The sequence below is a fragment of the Choloepus didactylus genome, chromosome 1 (assembly GCF_015220235.1).
Source record: "Choloepus didactylus isolate mChoDid1 chromosome 1, mChoDid1.pri, whole genome shotgun sequence".
In the NCBI taxonomy this organism is placed as follows: Eukaryota; Metazoa; Chordata; class Mammalia; order Pilosa; family Megalonychidae; genus Choloepus; species Choloepus didactylus.
In genome coordinates this window covers 204,170,333-204,187,748 of record NC_051307.1, presented here as the reverse complement: position 1 = coordinate 204,187,748, position 17,416 = coordinate 204,170,333, and the positions used below count along the sequence as shown (strand labels likewise).

The 17,416-nt window shown below is 50.0% G+C and overlaps 1 protein-coding gene across 7 annotated transcripts in view; it reads right to left on the bottom strand.

Moving 5' to 3' along the window:
* Positions 1-29: 29 nt before the first annotated feature.
* DOCK3 (dedicator of cytokinesis 3) overlaps positions 30-17,416 on the bottom strand; it is a 639,207-nt gene continuing 621,820 nt past the window's right edge. For 3 of the 7 annotated variants that reach the window (XM_037797176.1, XM_037797192.1, XM_037797202.1), the window contains 8 exons: positions 15,536-15,657; positions 14,150-14,288; positions 13,512-13,659; positions 9,655-9,773; positions 8,546-8,633; positions 4,728-4,850; positions 4,065-4,147; positions 30-3,181 (listed from right to left, as the gene is read on the bottom strand). In XM_037797176.1, coding sequence (XP_037653104.1) covers positions 2,672-3,181; positions 4,065-4,147; positions 4,728-4,850; positions 8,546-8,633; positions 9,655-9,773; positions 13,512-13,659; positions 14,150-14,288; positions 15,536-15,657 — 1,332 coding nt within the window. In that variant the 3' untranslated portion in view covers positions 30-2,671. The remainder of the gene's footprint in view (positions 3,182-4,064; positions 4,148-4,727; positions 4,851-8,545; positions 8,634-9,654; positions 9,774-13,511; positions 13,660-14,149; positions 14,289-15,535; positions 15,658-17,416) is intronic. The other 4 variants (XM_037797183.1, XM_037797213.1, XM_037797221.1 and 1 more) reach the window with 4 other exon arrangements.

Genomic DNA, 17,416 nt, shown 5'->3' with positions numbered 1-17,416 from the left:
CGCTGCTCCCATTCAGTGAATTCAATGGATCAGTATCAGGTATTCATCTTTAATTCACATCACAGCAGTCAAGGGAATGGGGGAAGGGGGGGGTAACCAAGTGGCAGATATTTACATCTAAAATTCACATTACTCCTTGGATTTAGAACATGCTACCACAATATATACAGTAAAATACCTCTTGGGACACTGGTACAAATTTTCTTTTAACTTTGCTTTCTGATACAGGTAACATCATTTTAAAATTACTTTTTCTTTAAACATGAATACACAAAAGAAATGGTTAGAAGTTTTCTTGTTTTAAATAAGCACAGAATGCCAGAGGTTAAAAACACATTTATAGGGCTGAATACCAATTGGACATCACGCTCTATACATTTTTTGCTCAAATTCCTGTACAAATACACAGCATTCAAATAGGTATTTACAAATAAGCTTGAAAGAATGAAAATCAGTATTTCACAATCTTTCCAAAGGATTCTCATCTCTGGTCTAGACCCTACCTCTCCTCAGACTGGCTGATCCTCCAGCAAAAGAGATTTGGAATGTGTCCTTTTCATCCAGTTGGGGAAAATGGAGAGGCAAACCTGTCTCAACTTGCACCAAGCAAAGTCAAACTAACCCACACTCTCCTCCCTACTCCTCCTGTGCTACTAGGTGGAGAAGGCAGATGTTCCTATGTGATGACTGCCTTGTCCCGGGATTGAGGTTCAAAAGTGCCTTAAAATCTACAGATGCCTTCCTACCTAAGGATCAAATCAAAAGTTAGCCCTCGACCCCCTGAACACCGATAGTCCAGGGAGTGAAGCTTGCAAGTGAACCCAGGCTCACTCTCTGTAGTAGGGGGTTGCCGTGACTGACCCACACGCTCAACTTCCTGCCCCACTCTGGAGTAATCCTTAATACAGAAAGGACCCACACTGGTGATAAGTACCTCCCAATGACCTGAAGGGAAAGTGACCCTCCATCTTTTCTAAATATGTTACTTGCTGGCATTCCTGTTAAACAAGCTGACATTTGTTTACACGAGAAAAATACTCTGACTGTGGTCTTTTCTGTTTGGAAACAGAGGCTCTGGGGAGGGGATGAGGGCCCAGCCATGGAGTTCAAACAGGCCAGCCAGTAGAGGACCTTGGGTGGGGTGGGGTTGGGGGTGGGGCAACACATCTGCTTATCAAGGAGAAGGCAGCCTAGTGACCATCAAAGGCCCTGGCTCACGCTAATGTGAATGCAAGCAAATGAAAGAAAAAAAAAATTGTCTGTAGACAGTTATTTTTTCTTAAAGTAAATTAGAAGCACCCTGGTAAGATACTACTACATCCACCCCACTCTTACACCACCAAATAATAAACCAAGAAAATCAGTGCCCTGACCTGAAAGAGTTTCCTATAAAGATACCACTGCTCTCTGCCCAACATACTGGGGAGACTGGAGAAACGACCCTCCTGCCCGCCCTGAACCCTGAGTGACAGTCCCCATGGGCCCTGGAGCGGGATGCTGCACTTGGCCACTTGGGCGATGACAATTCTACCTGCATGGCCCTCTGTTTCCAAAAGGAGAAGCTCCCTCCCACCTGCCTCATCCAGGAGCTTACTGAACCTGACCACATGTCCTCAAGGCCTGGAAGCCTGGCGGAGCAGCCAACCCCATGGCTCAGAGGTAGTGCTGAAAATCCCTGATTCAGACACGTGATCTGTCTTTTGGCCACTTCTGAAAGCTCAGGATTTCCAGTCTGCCACACCCCAGCCTCACTCCTACTTCAGTTATTCTCTCAACACATGACTTCCTGGGCCCTGGAGAGGGTCCAGCTCCCCCCAGGAGGAAGTTGGCTGGGGGAATCTCTCTGTCCTCCACACCTCCACGTGAGGTCCCAGAGGGTGGAGACAACCCTTGCAGATCCATTGGCTATGAAGGCTCCCATGGGGATGAGGTGTACACTGAGAGTGGAAGGGAGCAAATGGCCAGAAATAAAAGTAATGGACAGAAAAATCCAAGGTGGAGGAAGAGACAGGGCTGGCCACAGAAGCCTGGCAGTGTGCCCTGGGCGTGCAGTTGGGGCCAGAACACATGCCTGGGCCAGCAGGTTGGCCCGGCCAGCCCCTCGGTTACATACTCCTGGACAGAAGAGTGGGTAGGGAGGCAGGCATTTGTGCAAAATGGCTTGCAGCCTCCTTGTCCACCCATGGCATGTGGTCCACGTGGTCCTTGCAATCCCTGAATCCAACCATGAGCTTTTCTGTCCACCCAGCAAAGAGGTCCCTTAGTGCAATTTCCATTCTTCTGTGCATCTCTACCCTGGAAGAAGGGCCTGGGCTCCTGTCCAGGGGCCCTACAATGCTGCAAAGCAATTCTGTCTGTGCATTTAACTCCACGTGGTCTGGAACTGCAGGAGGAAGAAAGCATCTACTGCACAAAGGAAAGGGAAAAAGGAAAACCCATAGAAATGGAAAAGTAGAAAATGAAATAAAAAGAGAAGCCACAACCCTTCATGCTGCTGTGGCCTCTGTACATGGCAAGACACGAGTTCACGGCAGTAGAATGGAGATTTGGGGTTGTTCTCTCCTGAGTGCTAGGTCTCTCTGGGTTCCTTCAGGGAGTACTTGCTTTTCAGACCTGGAGTGGTTAGGCAAGCTACTTGCTGAGGATGGCATCCCAGCTGCCTCTCTGCACCTCATTGTTCCCCTCGGCCGTGCTCCCAGGCCATGCGGGCCTGCTCCTCCTTGATGCTCCCAGGAGGCAGCGAGGCCTTACGGTGCAGACCCCTAGGCCTATCAGCCTCTTCGCGCAGCAGCACACCCTCATCGTGCTCCAGAGCTGGCAGGCGGGGGTGGTAGGGCTTGGGTGGCAGCGCAGGTGGGTCCATGGGGTCCCGAGGAATGACACATCCTGGGGCTGAGTGGCTTCGGCATGGCTGGGCCTTGATGGAGTCCAGAACGGCAGACTCAGACAGGCTGTAATGGACAGGGAGGTAGGGTGGCTCCAGATCTTCATCAGCATTCCAGGCCTGGCTTGGCATGGAGTCTATGGTGTCAGTGCGAGCAGGGGCCTCTGAGGTGTGCCCAAAGTTACTCTCGCTCAAGGAGGACACGCCACTGCTAGCACTGCCGGACAGCGTAGAGTTGCTGCCATCCAGGCCCGATTGGGGGCTTGTAGGGGAGGCCGGGATAGGGTGGAGAGGAGACTGTGCGAAGGAAAGGATGGGCATATTAGAATACCTCTCTCCAGACTGGCTAACTGGCCACCACGTAGAGGGAAGACCAAGAGTCTACTTATTAATTAACTTGAAAATAATCTTCATCAACAGCATGTTCCTTCAGCAGTGACCCTCTAGTTTCCAGCCCTGTCCCCCCACCCCTCACACCTCACCCAGCAAGCCAATGGAACCCCAGAATTTGTATTTCTGTGGGCTAAAAAATGTCCCTGCCCTGGGCACTGGTGGTCAGTGGGGCCAATTCCCAGGCTGCTTGCTGGCAGTGGCCCTGAGATACTGACGGAAGAGCTGGGTCATCAGGTCAGCTGGAGAGGGCAGAAAGAATCCTGGTGGGCATGAATCAAATGAATGCATTTTGCTGCTAAAAATCTGTGATAGAGGCAGTCTTTTCCAATTTGCACAAAAATCTACAAACAGGATTTGTTTTTCTTTTATGAGTTTTTCATAAAGCTTTGGTGCCTGCTGCTTCTTACTTTTACTGGAATCTAGTTTAAAATACTCTACAATTCACCAAAGGGATGTGTATTTAGCTATTTGAACTGGTGCCTTGATACCTTATGGTGTTGGCAGAGAGCCTTGCAGGCTTCCCAGTGCTCATAGCCCACACACTCTGGGTGTTGTGTGTTGCACCTTCTGACCTCCCTGCCCCTGTCACAGGGAGATAATTTCTTGCAAGGTGGTCACCAGAAGCCCAAGCATGGCTCAGGCCACCCCTCAGCCTCTGCCAGGCTGGGATCTCTGGGACAGAGGAGCAGAGGAGGGCTCCACCCCTCCTATAGACCTCAGGGGTGATTCTAGGGCAGATGAGATGACTCACCTCACAACCTGTGGGGCTGCTGTGTCAGTACATTACCTTGCGCAGGGTCCGGGCAGGGAGGGCTGGGGGGGTATCACCCAGTGGGTGGTGGAAGGCATCAAAATGTAGGGAATAATGACCTGCAAAGGGAACAGAACCAGAGCCTCAGCTGGGGGCATCTCAGCTGCAGGCTCTCGGGCTACAAGCCAGCACCATCTTACTGGACCATCTGGGAGATGTGGGAAGTGTCTCCTGGGTCCCCCTCAGCATTGAGAGCCATAGAAAAACCTCTCTTTACATTGAAGTTCTCCAAATAACAGGGTGCTGGGGTGAAAGACATCCACTCCACACAGGAGGTAAAGAAGGTCAAGTGCATCAGAGCCCATAGAACAGTGTGCTGCAGGCAGCGGTGGCTCTCCAGCCAGCGGTTGGGTGAAGAAAGGCTGGTGAGCACTGGGCCTGGTACAGTCGTTATTTCTGTTGTCTTCAGCATCCCTGAAGTCTGTGGTTGGGATGGCCTTGCAGAGTTAACCTGTTGTGCTCAGGAACCTCACTGACCCCCAAATCCCAGCAGGATCCTTCCCGTGGTGGTGTGCTTTTTTCTTGGCTGAGTCAGCCCAGAGAATAGCCCATCTTCTCAGCCTAGACAGCGGCTACCTTTCCCCTGAGCACAGTATGAGACAAGGGACTAGCTGGGGGACCCTCTGGAGGTCTTCTTACCATGAGGCAGACTTCGGGGAGGCACTGGGGGGGCCATGATGTGCCCCACCTGGGCATACAGGAAGGGCTGGGCCTCTGGGGCTCCGCTATCCAGGCTCCAGCTGCTGGGGGCTGCTGGCACCACTGAAGGGTGGAAAGAGACGTCATGAAGGCAGGTTACTTCTTAAGCCACCCTCTGGGAGAAGCCCATCTTACAGCCTGTGGCTTCTCGAGGTGAGCACTATGTATCCAGCACACATGGGAGTGGCATGCCAGCCCCTGGGACTAAAAGCACTGGTCAAGCAAGGCACTGTGGCCAAAGGACAGGAGAGTGGAAGGGACTGAAGCAGCTCAAGAGGATGGCAATAGAGTGAGCTGAAGTCCGAAGAATATTCAGGATGAGGCAAGCTGAGAGAAAGTACATCAAGGAGTGAATGCCTGAAGCCTCTTGGGTTTGCCAGGAGGATAAGAGAGGAGAGAAGGGAAAAGAGAATAGAAGGAGAGGAGAGGAAAGTGGAACAGACTGATGAGACTGAGAGAATGGAGATAGAGAATGGGCCAGAGAGCAGCCTACCAAAGTCCTACTGCCCAGGCCCAACAGGAAAAGCAAAGAGAGGATGTGTGGGTACAGGCAGACAACGCCTCCTTCCAGAGGTGCCTCCACTTCCAAAGCTGCCCCCAAAACTGGGCCCCACAAAGGACCTGTGGTGATATATAAGCTATGCCCATCCTTGTTGTTCCCATGTGTTTGGGATGCACAGATTTTTCTAGGCATGGACTGGTGTTCATTGTACCCTTTGGAGGAAAGAATTAAAGCCCAAGAATTTCACCCCAGGTCCAGCTGGACCCACTGCTTCCTAAGAGGAAAACAGGCTGTGGAGCTCATGGGTGCTTTTGGGCATCCAGAGAGGACAAGTTCATGGCACCCATATGCCATGGATGTTGCATAGCATGTGTCCTGGGAAAAGAGGAGCACAGAGTGCCCTCCTGTATTGAGGGAGGAGTTCAGTGCTTGAACACTGGCCCCTCAGTCACAACCTTCCCCTCAGTCGGCAGCTTTTCAGAGGGGAAAGGGAGGGAGGAAAATGGCTGGGGTCCAAAGCTGCCACTCTGCAGGAGTAGCAGGGGACTTATGACTCCTATTGGCCAATTCCTCCTAGAGAATGAATATAACCGAGAAGAAATATGTCCTTTCTCTGATAGGGCCAGGCAAGTGCAATCTCCCTTCGAGCTCTGATCAGTTGTGATGAAGCTCACAATCCAGGTACCTAGCCACTGGCTTTGGTCTAAAACTGTCATAGTTAAAAGTGTGCCAGAGGACACTGGGGTTTCGGTTCTTCCTGGTCCAGGCTCTGAGTGAGGAATGCCAGGGCCTAGTGGAACCTGGGAGGCTCTGGAGAGGAAGAAGCTGGAGTATGGCCTTCGAAGAGGACACTGCAGGTAGTGGCAGGGCCCCATGGCAGTCCAGGGATAAGGAGGTGACAACCATCCTCTTCTTCCTCATTGGTCAGAAACTGGAGTGGGCTTACAGCCCTGTACCAGAGCTGGTGGCAGAAGGGAGGAGCATGGTAGTGACTAGCTGTTGCCTGAAGGGAGGAAAGAATTCTGAATCTCTGATGAGCATCAGGTGGATTCCACCACTCAGTGGCAGAACCAGACAGCCTCCTCAGGGAATCTGAACTACCCCAACTGTGGCCTATTCTTGCTCAGGCTCTCGCCAAGATGGGGCATGAGCTTCCTGGTCCTCAGCCCCGAGGCACCCTCTTCCCACAAAGAAAAGTACCTTCGCCATTAAAAAAAAATCATCAAATCTCAGAAAATGAGAAGCTGGGAGGCGCAATTTCCCCAAATGGGTTCGAAGAGCCCAAGATCTGAGATGCATACCTAGCTCCTGGAAGAACTGTGGTGCTGCAAAAGCTCACTCTCAAGGGCCCAAAGCAACATGAGGCCAGGAAGGCTATGGGGAAGGAAGCTGGACAAAGCTGCAATGGTTTATAAAAGGGTGCCGAGTGACTCCACATAAACCAGAAACCACAAGCGTGCCCTGAAGCCTGATGTTTGAGAGCAATGAAGTAGCACAGGCACGTTGGAGCCAGTGGGAAACATCAAGATGGAATGACTTCTTCTAGGAGAAGAGGGGCAATTCCTTCTGTGTCCTGTCTGCCTCAGTGTTAACAACTGTCCTGCACTGGCCTGGGGCAGGTTTGCCTGGCCTGGGAATCACTGCCTTGCAAAGACCGGTACCTGCATCTGAAGAGATGGGGTACTCATGGGACTCAGGACCCTGACTGACAAGAGAATATACACTTCTTGCCTTGGCAGATACAGGCAGAGTCTTGTCATAATTTTGGCTTGTGTGTTCCCACTGGGCAATTGCCTAATTTGCTGCCCACTAAGTGCTGTCTTGTGTGGACATGCTTGCTTTGGGATCAACCTCTGTTTAAGACAACTTTCCTTCTGTCCCACACTGGGGGTGGGTGGGGGTGGGTGTGTCCAGCTCCTTGATACAGCAAGGCTTGAGGTCTGAAGCTCTTCTGCTTCTGGCTGGTGTAGGGTCCTGGTCTGGCCACCAGCTTCCATCCTTAATTCTGTGGGCTCTTGGTTAGTTCTAAGGATGTTCCACATCTCAGGGAGAAAACAGTCACTATGATTCTGTTTTGGGTCAAAGGTGCAAGAATCCAAGCAAACTGTATGTTTTCAGTATGTGCAGACTTGAAGGCAGAAAGGCATTTTCAGCCAGAATCTTCAGGCCCTTTGTGGTTGAGCGCCTGGTACTGCTGCCCACAGGTAATGAGGTTGTGGACCCCATGTTTTGTCTCCTTAAAGAGGACACAGAGGCATGTCCTCCACATGAAAAGATGGGGTGGGGGGACAGTGACAGTGGGGACAGATGTCACTTGGTGAGGAGACACAAGGACAGCATGGTAAGACTTTGAAGGGACATGTTCTGATGGGATAGAGGACATCAGGCTGTATTGTTGTTGACTGAGTGTGTCCTGAACTTCAAAAGATGGAGGAGAGGAGAGAGGAACCAACCAGGAGAAGGGCAGGAAGGCTCAGCATGGATCCCATGTTTAGGTATTGTTCTGTGTGGAAATTAACTCAGGTCTATGCTTCTGGGGTTTCAGGCCAGGGTCATATGGGTCCAAGCTCCGTTCTTCCATCAGCTTGTAGAACACAAGGTAAAACTCTACTATCTAAACAGCCTATGTTCAAAGGAGGATTGCCCAGTCTCATGGTATGGGTGATGACCTTGCAATGTATAAGATGGACTCACACAGCAGCTGCTAGCCAGAGTGGCTATAGGAGGACTGGACTCCCTAAGGGCACCCAGGACTCCACTTGAAAAGGACTATCTTTGGAAATTCACTTTGCCAAAGCCTTTCCTCCCCATTCCTCCTGGGTCTCACTTGGCTGCAGGCCTGTTCTGAACTTCAAGAAGTCCTTGAGGGCACAGGTTGAGTGAGTCCAAAGAGGTCACAGGGCCTGCTGGAATTTTAGGGCTGTTTGGGAGGAGCCCACGGGAGTGGTTGCTCACAGTTTGCATACACCATTCTGAGTTACCATAAAGTTGGGCTCAGGGCAGGTGGCAGCTGGGACCTCTGTGAGGTTGTGTCCTAGGAGGTAGAGCTCTAGACACACAAATGGGATTCAAGCCTTTGCACCAAGGCAGATGTGGGTTAAACAGTGAGCAAAGGAATTGGTTGGGACTCTGGACAGACAGACCCAGGTGTTAAGAGTGTGGCTCCACCCTGGTCAGCTGTTGCTCAGGGACAAGAGCCAGACCCTCAGGATGGAGACAGACATGGAGAGAGGGCACATAAGGAGAGGGACAATACCTTTTTCAGCCACAGACAGATTGGGATCACTGCAGGGTTTGCAGGCACCGACCACCTGCTGGAACAGGGCCCGCTGGAAATTCGGCAGCTGAGGGAAGGAGACAAACATCAAAGAGGGTAAAAACAACCCGCAATACTTTGGGAGGCACAGGGCTGTGGCCATGACACAGGTGTCAGAACATTATAAGGATCAGACAGAGGAAATCAAAGCAGTGGTCTGGCTCCTGCTTAAGACGTGTCAAGGGCTCTGCACCAGCCCTAGGGAAGTCTATTCAGAGGTGTTTGGTTCTGAATGCTGCCACATGCAGCATTTGAGGCATCACCCTCTGTGCCTGGCTGGGCTCTAGGCTGTATGAAACAGGAACCAAGAAAGAGGTTGTGGGCACCTGAGCGTCAAACTGTCTGCATCCTTCTGTTCTGCCACGAAGAGCCACTGGAAGAAAAGATTTAGGGACCACCTTCACCCAGGGTGAGCACCCAGCCTAGAATCACAAACAGGACCTGCTGTTCTGATCAGCAGCTGTGAAACAGACCTGCTCATTTAGGCTCACAGGGCTGATTGTGCACAGGGAGGTACCACTGAGAAATTTCCAGCCACTTTGGCACTAGATAACAGTTGCTTGGAGGTGGTTTTCAGGTAGGCTGATGAAGAGATGGGCAGGTTAGAGAGGGGAGAGTTTGTGCAAACCCCCCAGGTAGGGTACTTGGAAAGTTGTGTGAATGGAGGCAGTGAGAGACTTCAGTTGAATGGATGGATAAAAGAGGCAGAGCATGCCCCAATGAAGATGGCCCTCATACAAACAGGGAAGAAGGATATCCTCCAGATCCATGCCTACCACTGCCTTCTTGGGATAGGCCACAAAAAACAATTTCCTCCGCCAGACTGTTTAGGAATGAGTAGTCCAGGAAGAATCCTGCTGCCATTTTCCCTCTACTGATATTCCTCCTGGACTGCTGGTCCTCAGAGTTACTGCAGTTCCCACACAGGAGCCCAGCAGCCTTCTGAGGGATCTTAAGGCAGAATGAGCGAGGCACTTAGGACAATGCAATGAGGGAAGCCTAGACCAACACACTCGCAGCAGAGGGCAGTCTGGAGGGTGGTCCACTACCTGTCCATTCTCCAGGATGGCTGCTGGATACATGGCACTGCTTGGGCGGTCCCGGTGTGTAGGCAGCAGCAACATCATTTCCCGGGCATGGCGGTACTTATCTGGCAGAGAGGGAGAGCCTGTAACCAAGTGAGAACAATCATGCACAGATGACAAGCCAAAGATGAAGGGTCCAGTGGGCAAGCATCTTTGGGGATGGGGAACCAGAGTAGGTGTCCCCTTGCAGTTGGGGTGAAGATGAGCTCAGCAAGCACAGGAAGAATGAAGAGCCAGGTGTTTAGATGATGGTGGTGGCAGCCCCTGGCATCCCAGTTGAGGCAGACACACTGCAGGCTGGGGTACTGACAGAGCCCCCTCACCATACTCAGAGGCAGTGTGTGAGGAGAGTTGAGGACTGCAGCCAGGCCCCTACTGGCCCCCAGGCCTAGCACTCTCAAGCAGATGGGTGTGGCCTGGATACTGGACTCTTTCAGAGGACCCAGGAATGGGCACAGGTCAGCTTGCAATGGAGCCATCACACAGAGACAGAGACACTCAGATAACAGAACTGCACAGTTCTTAACTTGAAACGCCATGTCTCATGCACTTACCTTCTCCTGGTGCCACCAGCCTTGTACTCAGCTGGCCCCCAGAGACATTCTCAGAGGCAACTCCCTCCCAGATTCAAGGCCCCCAGCCTTCTTGACCACCCCCACTACTGCAGCCCTAGTCAGGCTGGGTGGGAACCCAGAGCCCTGCACAAAGAGAACTCTCTAGGGTGTCTCCTTCTGAGACTTGCTCTTAACTCAGGGATCATGGAGCTAATCTGGAGTCACAGGGCTTTTAATACAGGTTCTTCAGTTGATGTGGTTCCTGCTCTTCTCCTGTGAGGCCTCTGCGGTGCTCTCCCCTGGCCTGGGGAGCTGTTATGGAAGCCAGATCATGGTAGCATTGGTGTGGCCTAGTCTCCATCAATACAGGTCACAGCTATAGGCCCAGGGACCTGACAATGGAAGCAGTGAGAATAACTTGCTGGCTTTCCTGGTGAACTGGGTAATTTGGAAGGTCCTCCAAATGTGCACCACTTATTGTGCCAGATGGCTGCATGCCCACAAGAAACCTGGGGGCATCTGGACCGTATTTATCCAGAGACACCCTATGGCTCAAGTGGATGACACTCCTTTCAGTGTTGTGCCCTGAATGAAGCTGAGTGGTTGAGACTAGCCTATGTGCACCAGCTGAGAGGTAAATTTGCAGCTCCTGGAAGCTCTATGTCCCTGAAACCTACAGTCTCTGGAGTTTTCCTTTGAGTGTGTGGTACAGGCACTGACAGGGCACAGGTCAAGTTCTTCAGCCAGTTTGCCCCAAGAGTCTTTAAGAAATCTCTCTTGAACTTATTTTGGTCCAAGAAGATGAGGCTTAAATACTTTGAAGAAGTCAGAGTAAAAAATCCCAGAAATACAATTGTTATTTATACAACTTCCTCCATAGCCAGTCAATGATTCTCTTTGTAGAATCACGGAGATGGCTTTAAAAATGTCCTTCATTGATAAGGCAATTAGTAAAGTATGCTTTTTTAAAAACCTGGCCTGAATTGCTACTATTTGGTGATTTGGTAGTTTCTCTTTTAGAACCTGTGCATTAAGGCAATCTCAAGAAGATGGCCACCTAAGGAAAAAGGAAAAAGAGCTCCTGATCCCACTGATTTCTATAGTGTCTTCCTAGAAAGAAAATCAGAATGCTCCCTGAGGCCTACCTACCACAGCTCTGGATAGAGAAGGAGACATAGCACCTTTATACCAACTCATTTACATAAAACTCTTATCTACTGTCCATTTCACACCAGGCATGTGGTTGGAACCTGATATGCTGCTTTGCTCAGGCTGGCCATGGTCCTGACCTCATGGAGCTCAAGCCCCTTCAGGTTGGTGCACTTAATATTCTGATCCATGGTGGGGGGCTGTGATGGAGGGGCTGCAGACCCAGTCAGGGCCCAAGGGGTCCACTGAGGACTGGGATTCATGTTGTAGGGATTCTCTGGCGTTATCACAAAGGGAAGTTCTATGCCACTGCTGTTTTCTAACTCCACTGCCTCACTTCCCTCCTGTTGCTCTCTGCCTGCCGTGGGCAGACAATCCCATGGTAGGAGAGAGTGATGGCTAATCTTCATGAAAATATTTAATCACCACAAGGGCTTCTGTGTTCACAGGACTTAATGAACTGCTTGTTGTAGTCTAGCAAACCCCAGGTAAGCTAAGCCCCAGAATGACTGAGTTATTCAAAGAGGATCATTCAAAATCCCCATGTGTCCTAGCTCCAATCAGCCTTCTGACCACCAGGGGAACAGCCAACCTACAGGAGTTTAGACTGTGACTTGAGTGTCATCTCTAAGGTTTCCAAAGCAACAGGAACCAAAGCAGACAGTGTCAATGGAAATGGCAAGGAAGGCCACTGGACCCCGTACCACTCATGTGGTGGTGATGGTAACTCCAATGCAAAGGATTCCCTTCCAGATCACCTTCCTCATGAAAGCATTCCTCTCACCTGTAACACCAGGCTCCAAACCTCAAACACAGTGGACTGCTCCCTCCCTTCTGTGCCCCCAGTACATCTACTACTGCATCTTCCACATTTATCTGAAATATTAGTCTTCCTCTGTAACACTGTGTCCATAGTCTTCTATTTGCTTTGACAGGGCCTAACACTGGGCCCCTAGCTTTCTCCAGATGGACCTGAAATAGACTGCATGGATCTTTTGGCCTGGAAGTGACTTCTTGTTCTTTTTTATTTCCTCTGCCCTTGTCACCATTCCCTGTGTTGGGCCCAGTTCTATTTAACCATTTTTTTTTTTTACTTTTTCACTTAATGTCTACGCTAGAAAGGGAAGAGGTTTCTTGCAGCCTTCCTCTACATGGTATTCTGGAGTTTGGCCTTTGTGGTAGCTTGTCTCAAAAGATGGTGACCATTAATTCATTCCCTTTCAAAATGCCTCTGCTCTCTCCATCACTCCTACTGAGGTCCTTATAGACTGTGGGCTTTGGAGAAAGAGATTTTTTTTTTCCTCAATGACCCTCCATGTCATAAGTTTGTGCTATTTCTCTTTTCTTCATAATAATGAGAAGACGAAAGAGAGTCCTTCCCTCTGAAGCCTGGAAACAACAGCCAGTGACTGGCTGGCAAGCTCAGATCACTCTCTTCTGTAACTATTCTGCATAGCTAGCCTAGGAAGCACTAGATGTTAGTTACCACAATCAATTCCCATTCTACTAAAAATGTTTCTTTCAAAAAGGATGGAGAATCAAATTTCATGGCAGAAACAAGGATCAGAAAGTGACAAGATGCTCACTCTCAAAGAACAATAGTTATTCAACTGACTAAGAAATCAAGCAATAGTTGGCAAAGTAAATAGCTTTTTACAGAGCCAGCTCTTATTAAGCTTCTCCCAACTGAAAAAAAATTTATTGGTTGTTGTTACTGTTTCAGGAAAACATTTTTCAAGGTTATTTCTAGCCTTTGAATTTACTTTTCATACTTTGCCATCATGCTTTATTCCTCAAGACAAAAGACTCACTTTTGCCTTAACTTTGATCTTTATCCTTTCAAACGTTTTAATGGAAAAAACTGAGCTTTCTCTCAGGCCGTGTGTCCTCACTCCAAGATTAAGATGCGATGGCTGGCACCTAGGCCACAACACAGCTGTAACCAAAGCTCAGAGCAGAGTCTGAAGCTAGCCAGAGAAAGTTCTGGAGGTGGGAACCCTTGAGGCCTTAGTGCTGAAAGCACAGGTGGGCATTTCCTAAGTCACAGGCCACTCACAGATGAGAGGAGGATGAGGCACTCTCCTCTCTCTTCTGCAAGCAGCACCTTTCCATCCTTACCTCGGGCACTGGAAGGGGCAGAGGTAATCATCTGGGATGGTGCTGAATGAGTGGAACTCAGGCTGGAGGAAGAAGGGCTTGCCTGGGACGAGGACAGAACAGAGACGTTGGTGACTGAGCCCTGGTACCTGGGGTTGGGATACGCGAGCTGAAAAGGGAGAAAAATCAGCAGGACAGAAGTCTGAGCGGCCAGGACTGTAGGCCAGCCCAGAGCTGGCTTATTCGTGTGCCCAGACTCAGCACTTGATGCTGCATCCTGGGCCCTGGTGGAGGGCTGGCACTAGGGTCACCCACCCCACCACATAGAGCAGGGCTGTTGGGTTGGCCCTGTTGTTGGTGCCCATGGAGGAAGCAGGACTCAACTGTCAAGAACGTCAGGCAGGAAGACAATCTGGCAGAAGATATTTCCAAAGGCATCTTCGAGAGCAGCCAAGATTGAAGCTGGGAAATAAGGCCTGGGAACTGAGTCTTGGGATGGTGTGGAGGGAAGGCAGGTTTGCTAGCTCTGGTGAGGAGTGTTCTGCATTCAGGAGCTAAAGTACTAGGGCAGAGTTGCCAACCCTCAGACCAGACCAGCCAGTGAGAGGCCAGTCCTCCAGGCCTGGTGCCTGCTCATTCTCCTTGGACAGCTTTGGTACCTGCATATGGTGGTACAGGTCCTCGGGAGCTTCACCCACGGAGCTGTCTCCCATCATCACCATGTTTCCTGCTTCACTAGATGCGTGTGAGGAGAGAGAGGATGATGAATGGCGGCCTGTGCCCATCAAGTTCATGGGGCTGTGAGCAAGAGTGGGAAATAGGGAGGAGTCAGGCCTGGAGCTGAAAAACCATACTGAGTGGTAGGGGACAGTGGAAGGGAGTGTGTGAAACAGTCATTTCCAGCCTCAGCCACCACTGGTTTGAAGGGTCCCCCAGCCAATACTCACACCCATCTAGGGCCTGGAGCAGTCCTGAGCCCCACCCTGCTGCTCAAGAGACCCTGGTCTAGGAGGGCCAATGGTGGCTTGGCTAGTATGGTCACTTCCTGGAATTAAATGGCATGTGGCTACAGAGTCTGATGGCATCAGAAGTTTCTTGCTTAGGAGGAATGACAGAGAGAAGCTGAGTCAGGTCAAGGATCCCAAATCCCTTTTGCTATGAGGTAGTAGCATACGCACCCTGCCCACACCATAATGAGATCTGCTCTTAGGTCAGGGGTGACTTCCTGGTATGGAGAAGTTATCAAAATAGCTGGCTGTCAACAATCAATCTGTGGGTTTCTTTCTACATCTAAGGCCACAGGTTTGCCAAGCACTCTCTCCTCTGTCAATACCAGGAAGCACCTAATTCATTTATTCCTTCTCATTTACTGGAAAACAAACTCAAGTGAGGGGCTCTCTCACTGGCCTCCTCCCCAGTCTTCCTGCCCTAGAGGCTTTGAGTATCCTCAGTTGAGTCTAGGTATGCCAGGACTCCTGAGTGCAGAGCAGACCCACCACCTTCATGTCTACATCACCATGATGCTCTCTTCCTTAAAAATGATGGGTGATCCTCATCCCCCTTGGGATCAAGTCCAAAGGTCTGAATGAACAAGGCCTATTCAGAGCTGATCCTGGCCCACGTCCACACTCTGGAATTCTGTGTTCCAGTCATTTGGCACTACTCATAGTGCTAATGAAGCTGGTTTGCTCACATCTTGAGGGCTCTGCACATGTCAGTCACTTTGCCTGGATCTTGCTCTACCACCCTCCTAACCCCAACTCTTTTCCGCCTAGCAAATTTCGACTTATCCTTCAAGACTTACCCCAAATATCGCTTTTCTCTGTATTCCTGCAATACCATATATAGCCTTCTGCGAACTGGACTAATGAATGACTGGGGCAGAGTATGGGTCCTGTGGCAGGAGCTATATAAGCATTTGCCATGTGCCTGCGTAAGAGGGCATGTGATGAGTAGGCACAGCACTATTAGGACTTCCTTGAGCTGAACCTGGACATTCAAACTTACCTCTGTAGAGGGGACCGTCCCTAGCCCTGACGCCATACCTATGCCGGTGGGTCATCTTGATGCTCTCGGGGCTCATGGGGCTATGGGACGCCAGAACGTTTCCCCGTGGGGTGCTGGTGCCTGAACATGCAGGACTTAGCTTGTCCAAACTTGGAAATTCCTGTTGAGAAATGAATGCCACTTCATCAGAGTAAAGAATAAATAAGTAATTTAAAGGGGCAGGAGGAAAGAACTGGCTGGTAGAAAAAATGTGTAAGAAAAAGAAAAAGAACCATACATTGTTGGCTGAACCTAAATTGCTGACTTCTTTTGGGAGATGACTCTTTCACAACTGAAACACCCTCCTAACTGCCCTGGAGCCTATAACAGAGGCCACGAGGCCCTAGTTGACTCCACCAAGAGAAGCACATCTGGAATGGGCTGAAGTTGGTCTGAGTTCATAGGTTTTCTCACTGTAAAAGAAGCAGAATAAAAGCTGGGAAGCAGGAGAGGAGGAGCTGATTACCAGCTGTCAATCAGTAGGCGTCTCTTACATGAGGCTTCTGGCTAGAGTTTTATTAGATTGCTAAATGACTCAGCTTTGAGTGACCTGGGTTGAGTTGCCTGTGACATAGTATATGGGAGACAGAATGCAAAATCCTGATGTAAGTAATTGCAAAACAGCCCAGTTCTATTTCGGCATAATTAAACTCTTATTATGTGCATAGACTTATTGGCATAACCTTCTTATCCCAAACCCTCCTGGTTGACAGCACATTGGTTTGTGTCCCTGTTTGGGACCCTAAGGAAACGAAACATAACTGTTCAGGTTCCTCAAATCGTTCACAGTCTGTGGCGGACAGCGGCCCTACATCTACTGGGGATGTTTCTGGGCTGGTTTGAAGAAGCAGTATGTTTTCCACTCCCTTCTTCCAAAGCACAAGGAGGGTTAAAAGTGTTTCAGCAGCTGTAGGACCCCTTTATGTGTGCATACTACAGATCCTGATGTATGTGGACAAGCATTTTGTGCTTTTTGCTGCAGTGACCTATCCATCTGCATGGGATGGGAGAGAACCATCCCAGTGGCTAGGTTCTAGCCTGCCTGAGCAACCTGCTGTGATGGGGAAGTTTGCACACAGCAGAGACCCATCAAGCACTGAGCTCTCAAGTGACTGCTGGCAGGAGGCACAGTGGAATGAAGGATAATGACACACCCATCGGATTCAGTGACACTACCGAAGTTCTTTACTAAATGGATACTCCAATTTTAAGGGGAAATGTAAAAGACTTTCCTTGCTGTTTCACTTTGAAATACCATAGGGGAATCATTACAGAAAGGACAAATTTCAGGCTCTATGGGCTTTCCTTTGGAAAATGTCCCCACCTCCCAACCTACAGACAAGCTTCTCCCTTTCTGTACTTTTCATGCTGTCCCACCTGTGCAGGACAGGCTGAGACCAGCACTGAGGATCTGGAGGGACTGAGATGACCAGAACCTGCAGCATCAAAGAATCCAGCCCCAAATAGTCCAGACCCAGTAAGCCTGAGTGGCCCAGACTCCCCAGGACCTCTGAAGCCAGTGATCATCCTGAAAGGGAACTTCTTGTCCACAATAGCCTGGCCCAGCACTGAACTGCTCTAATTACTTTCTTCCCTGACACTTATCCCAACTGGTCCTGGGTAATGAGAAGAGGGCTTTGCTTGGGTGCCAGGTGGCAGGAGGGAACTGGGCTAACACTCCTTGATATCTGGGATCCAGCCTGTTTAGCAGGAAATTTTCTTTGGAAAACACCTGGAGTTAGCCCCATGGTTGAAAATGGGATGAGGGTATCTCACCAGGGGACTGAGGACCACCTGAACCCTATCCTCATCCAGCCAGCATACCTTGCAAGAAACACCAAGGGAAACTTGTTCTGGCATACAGGCCCTCCCTTTGCCCA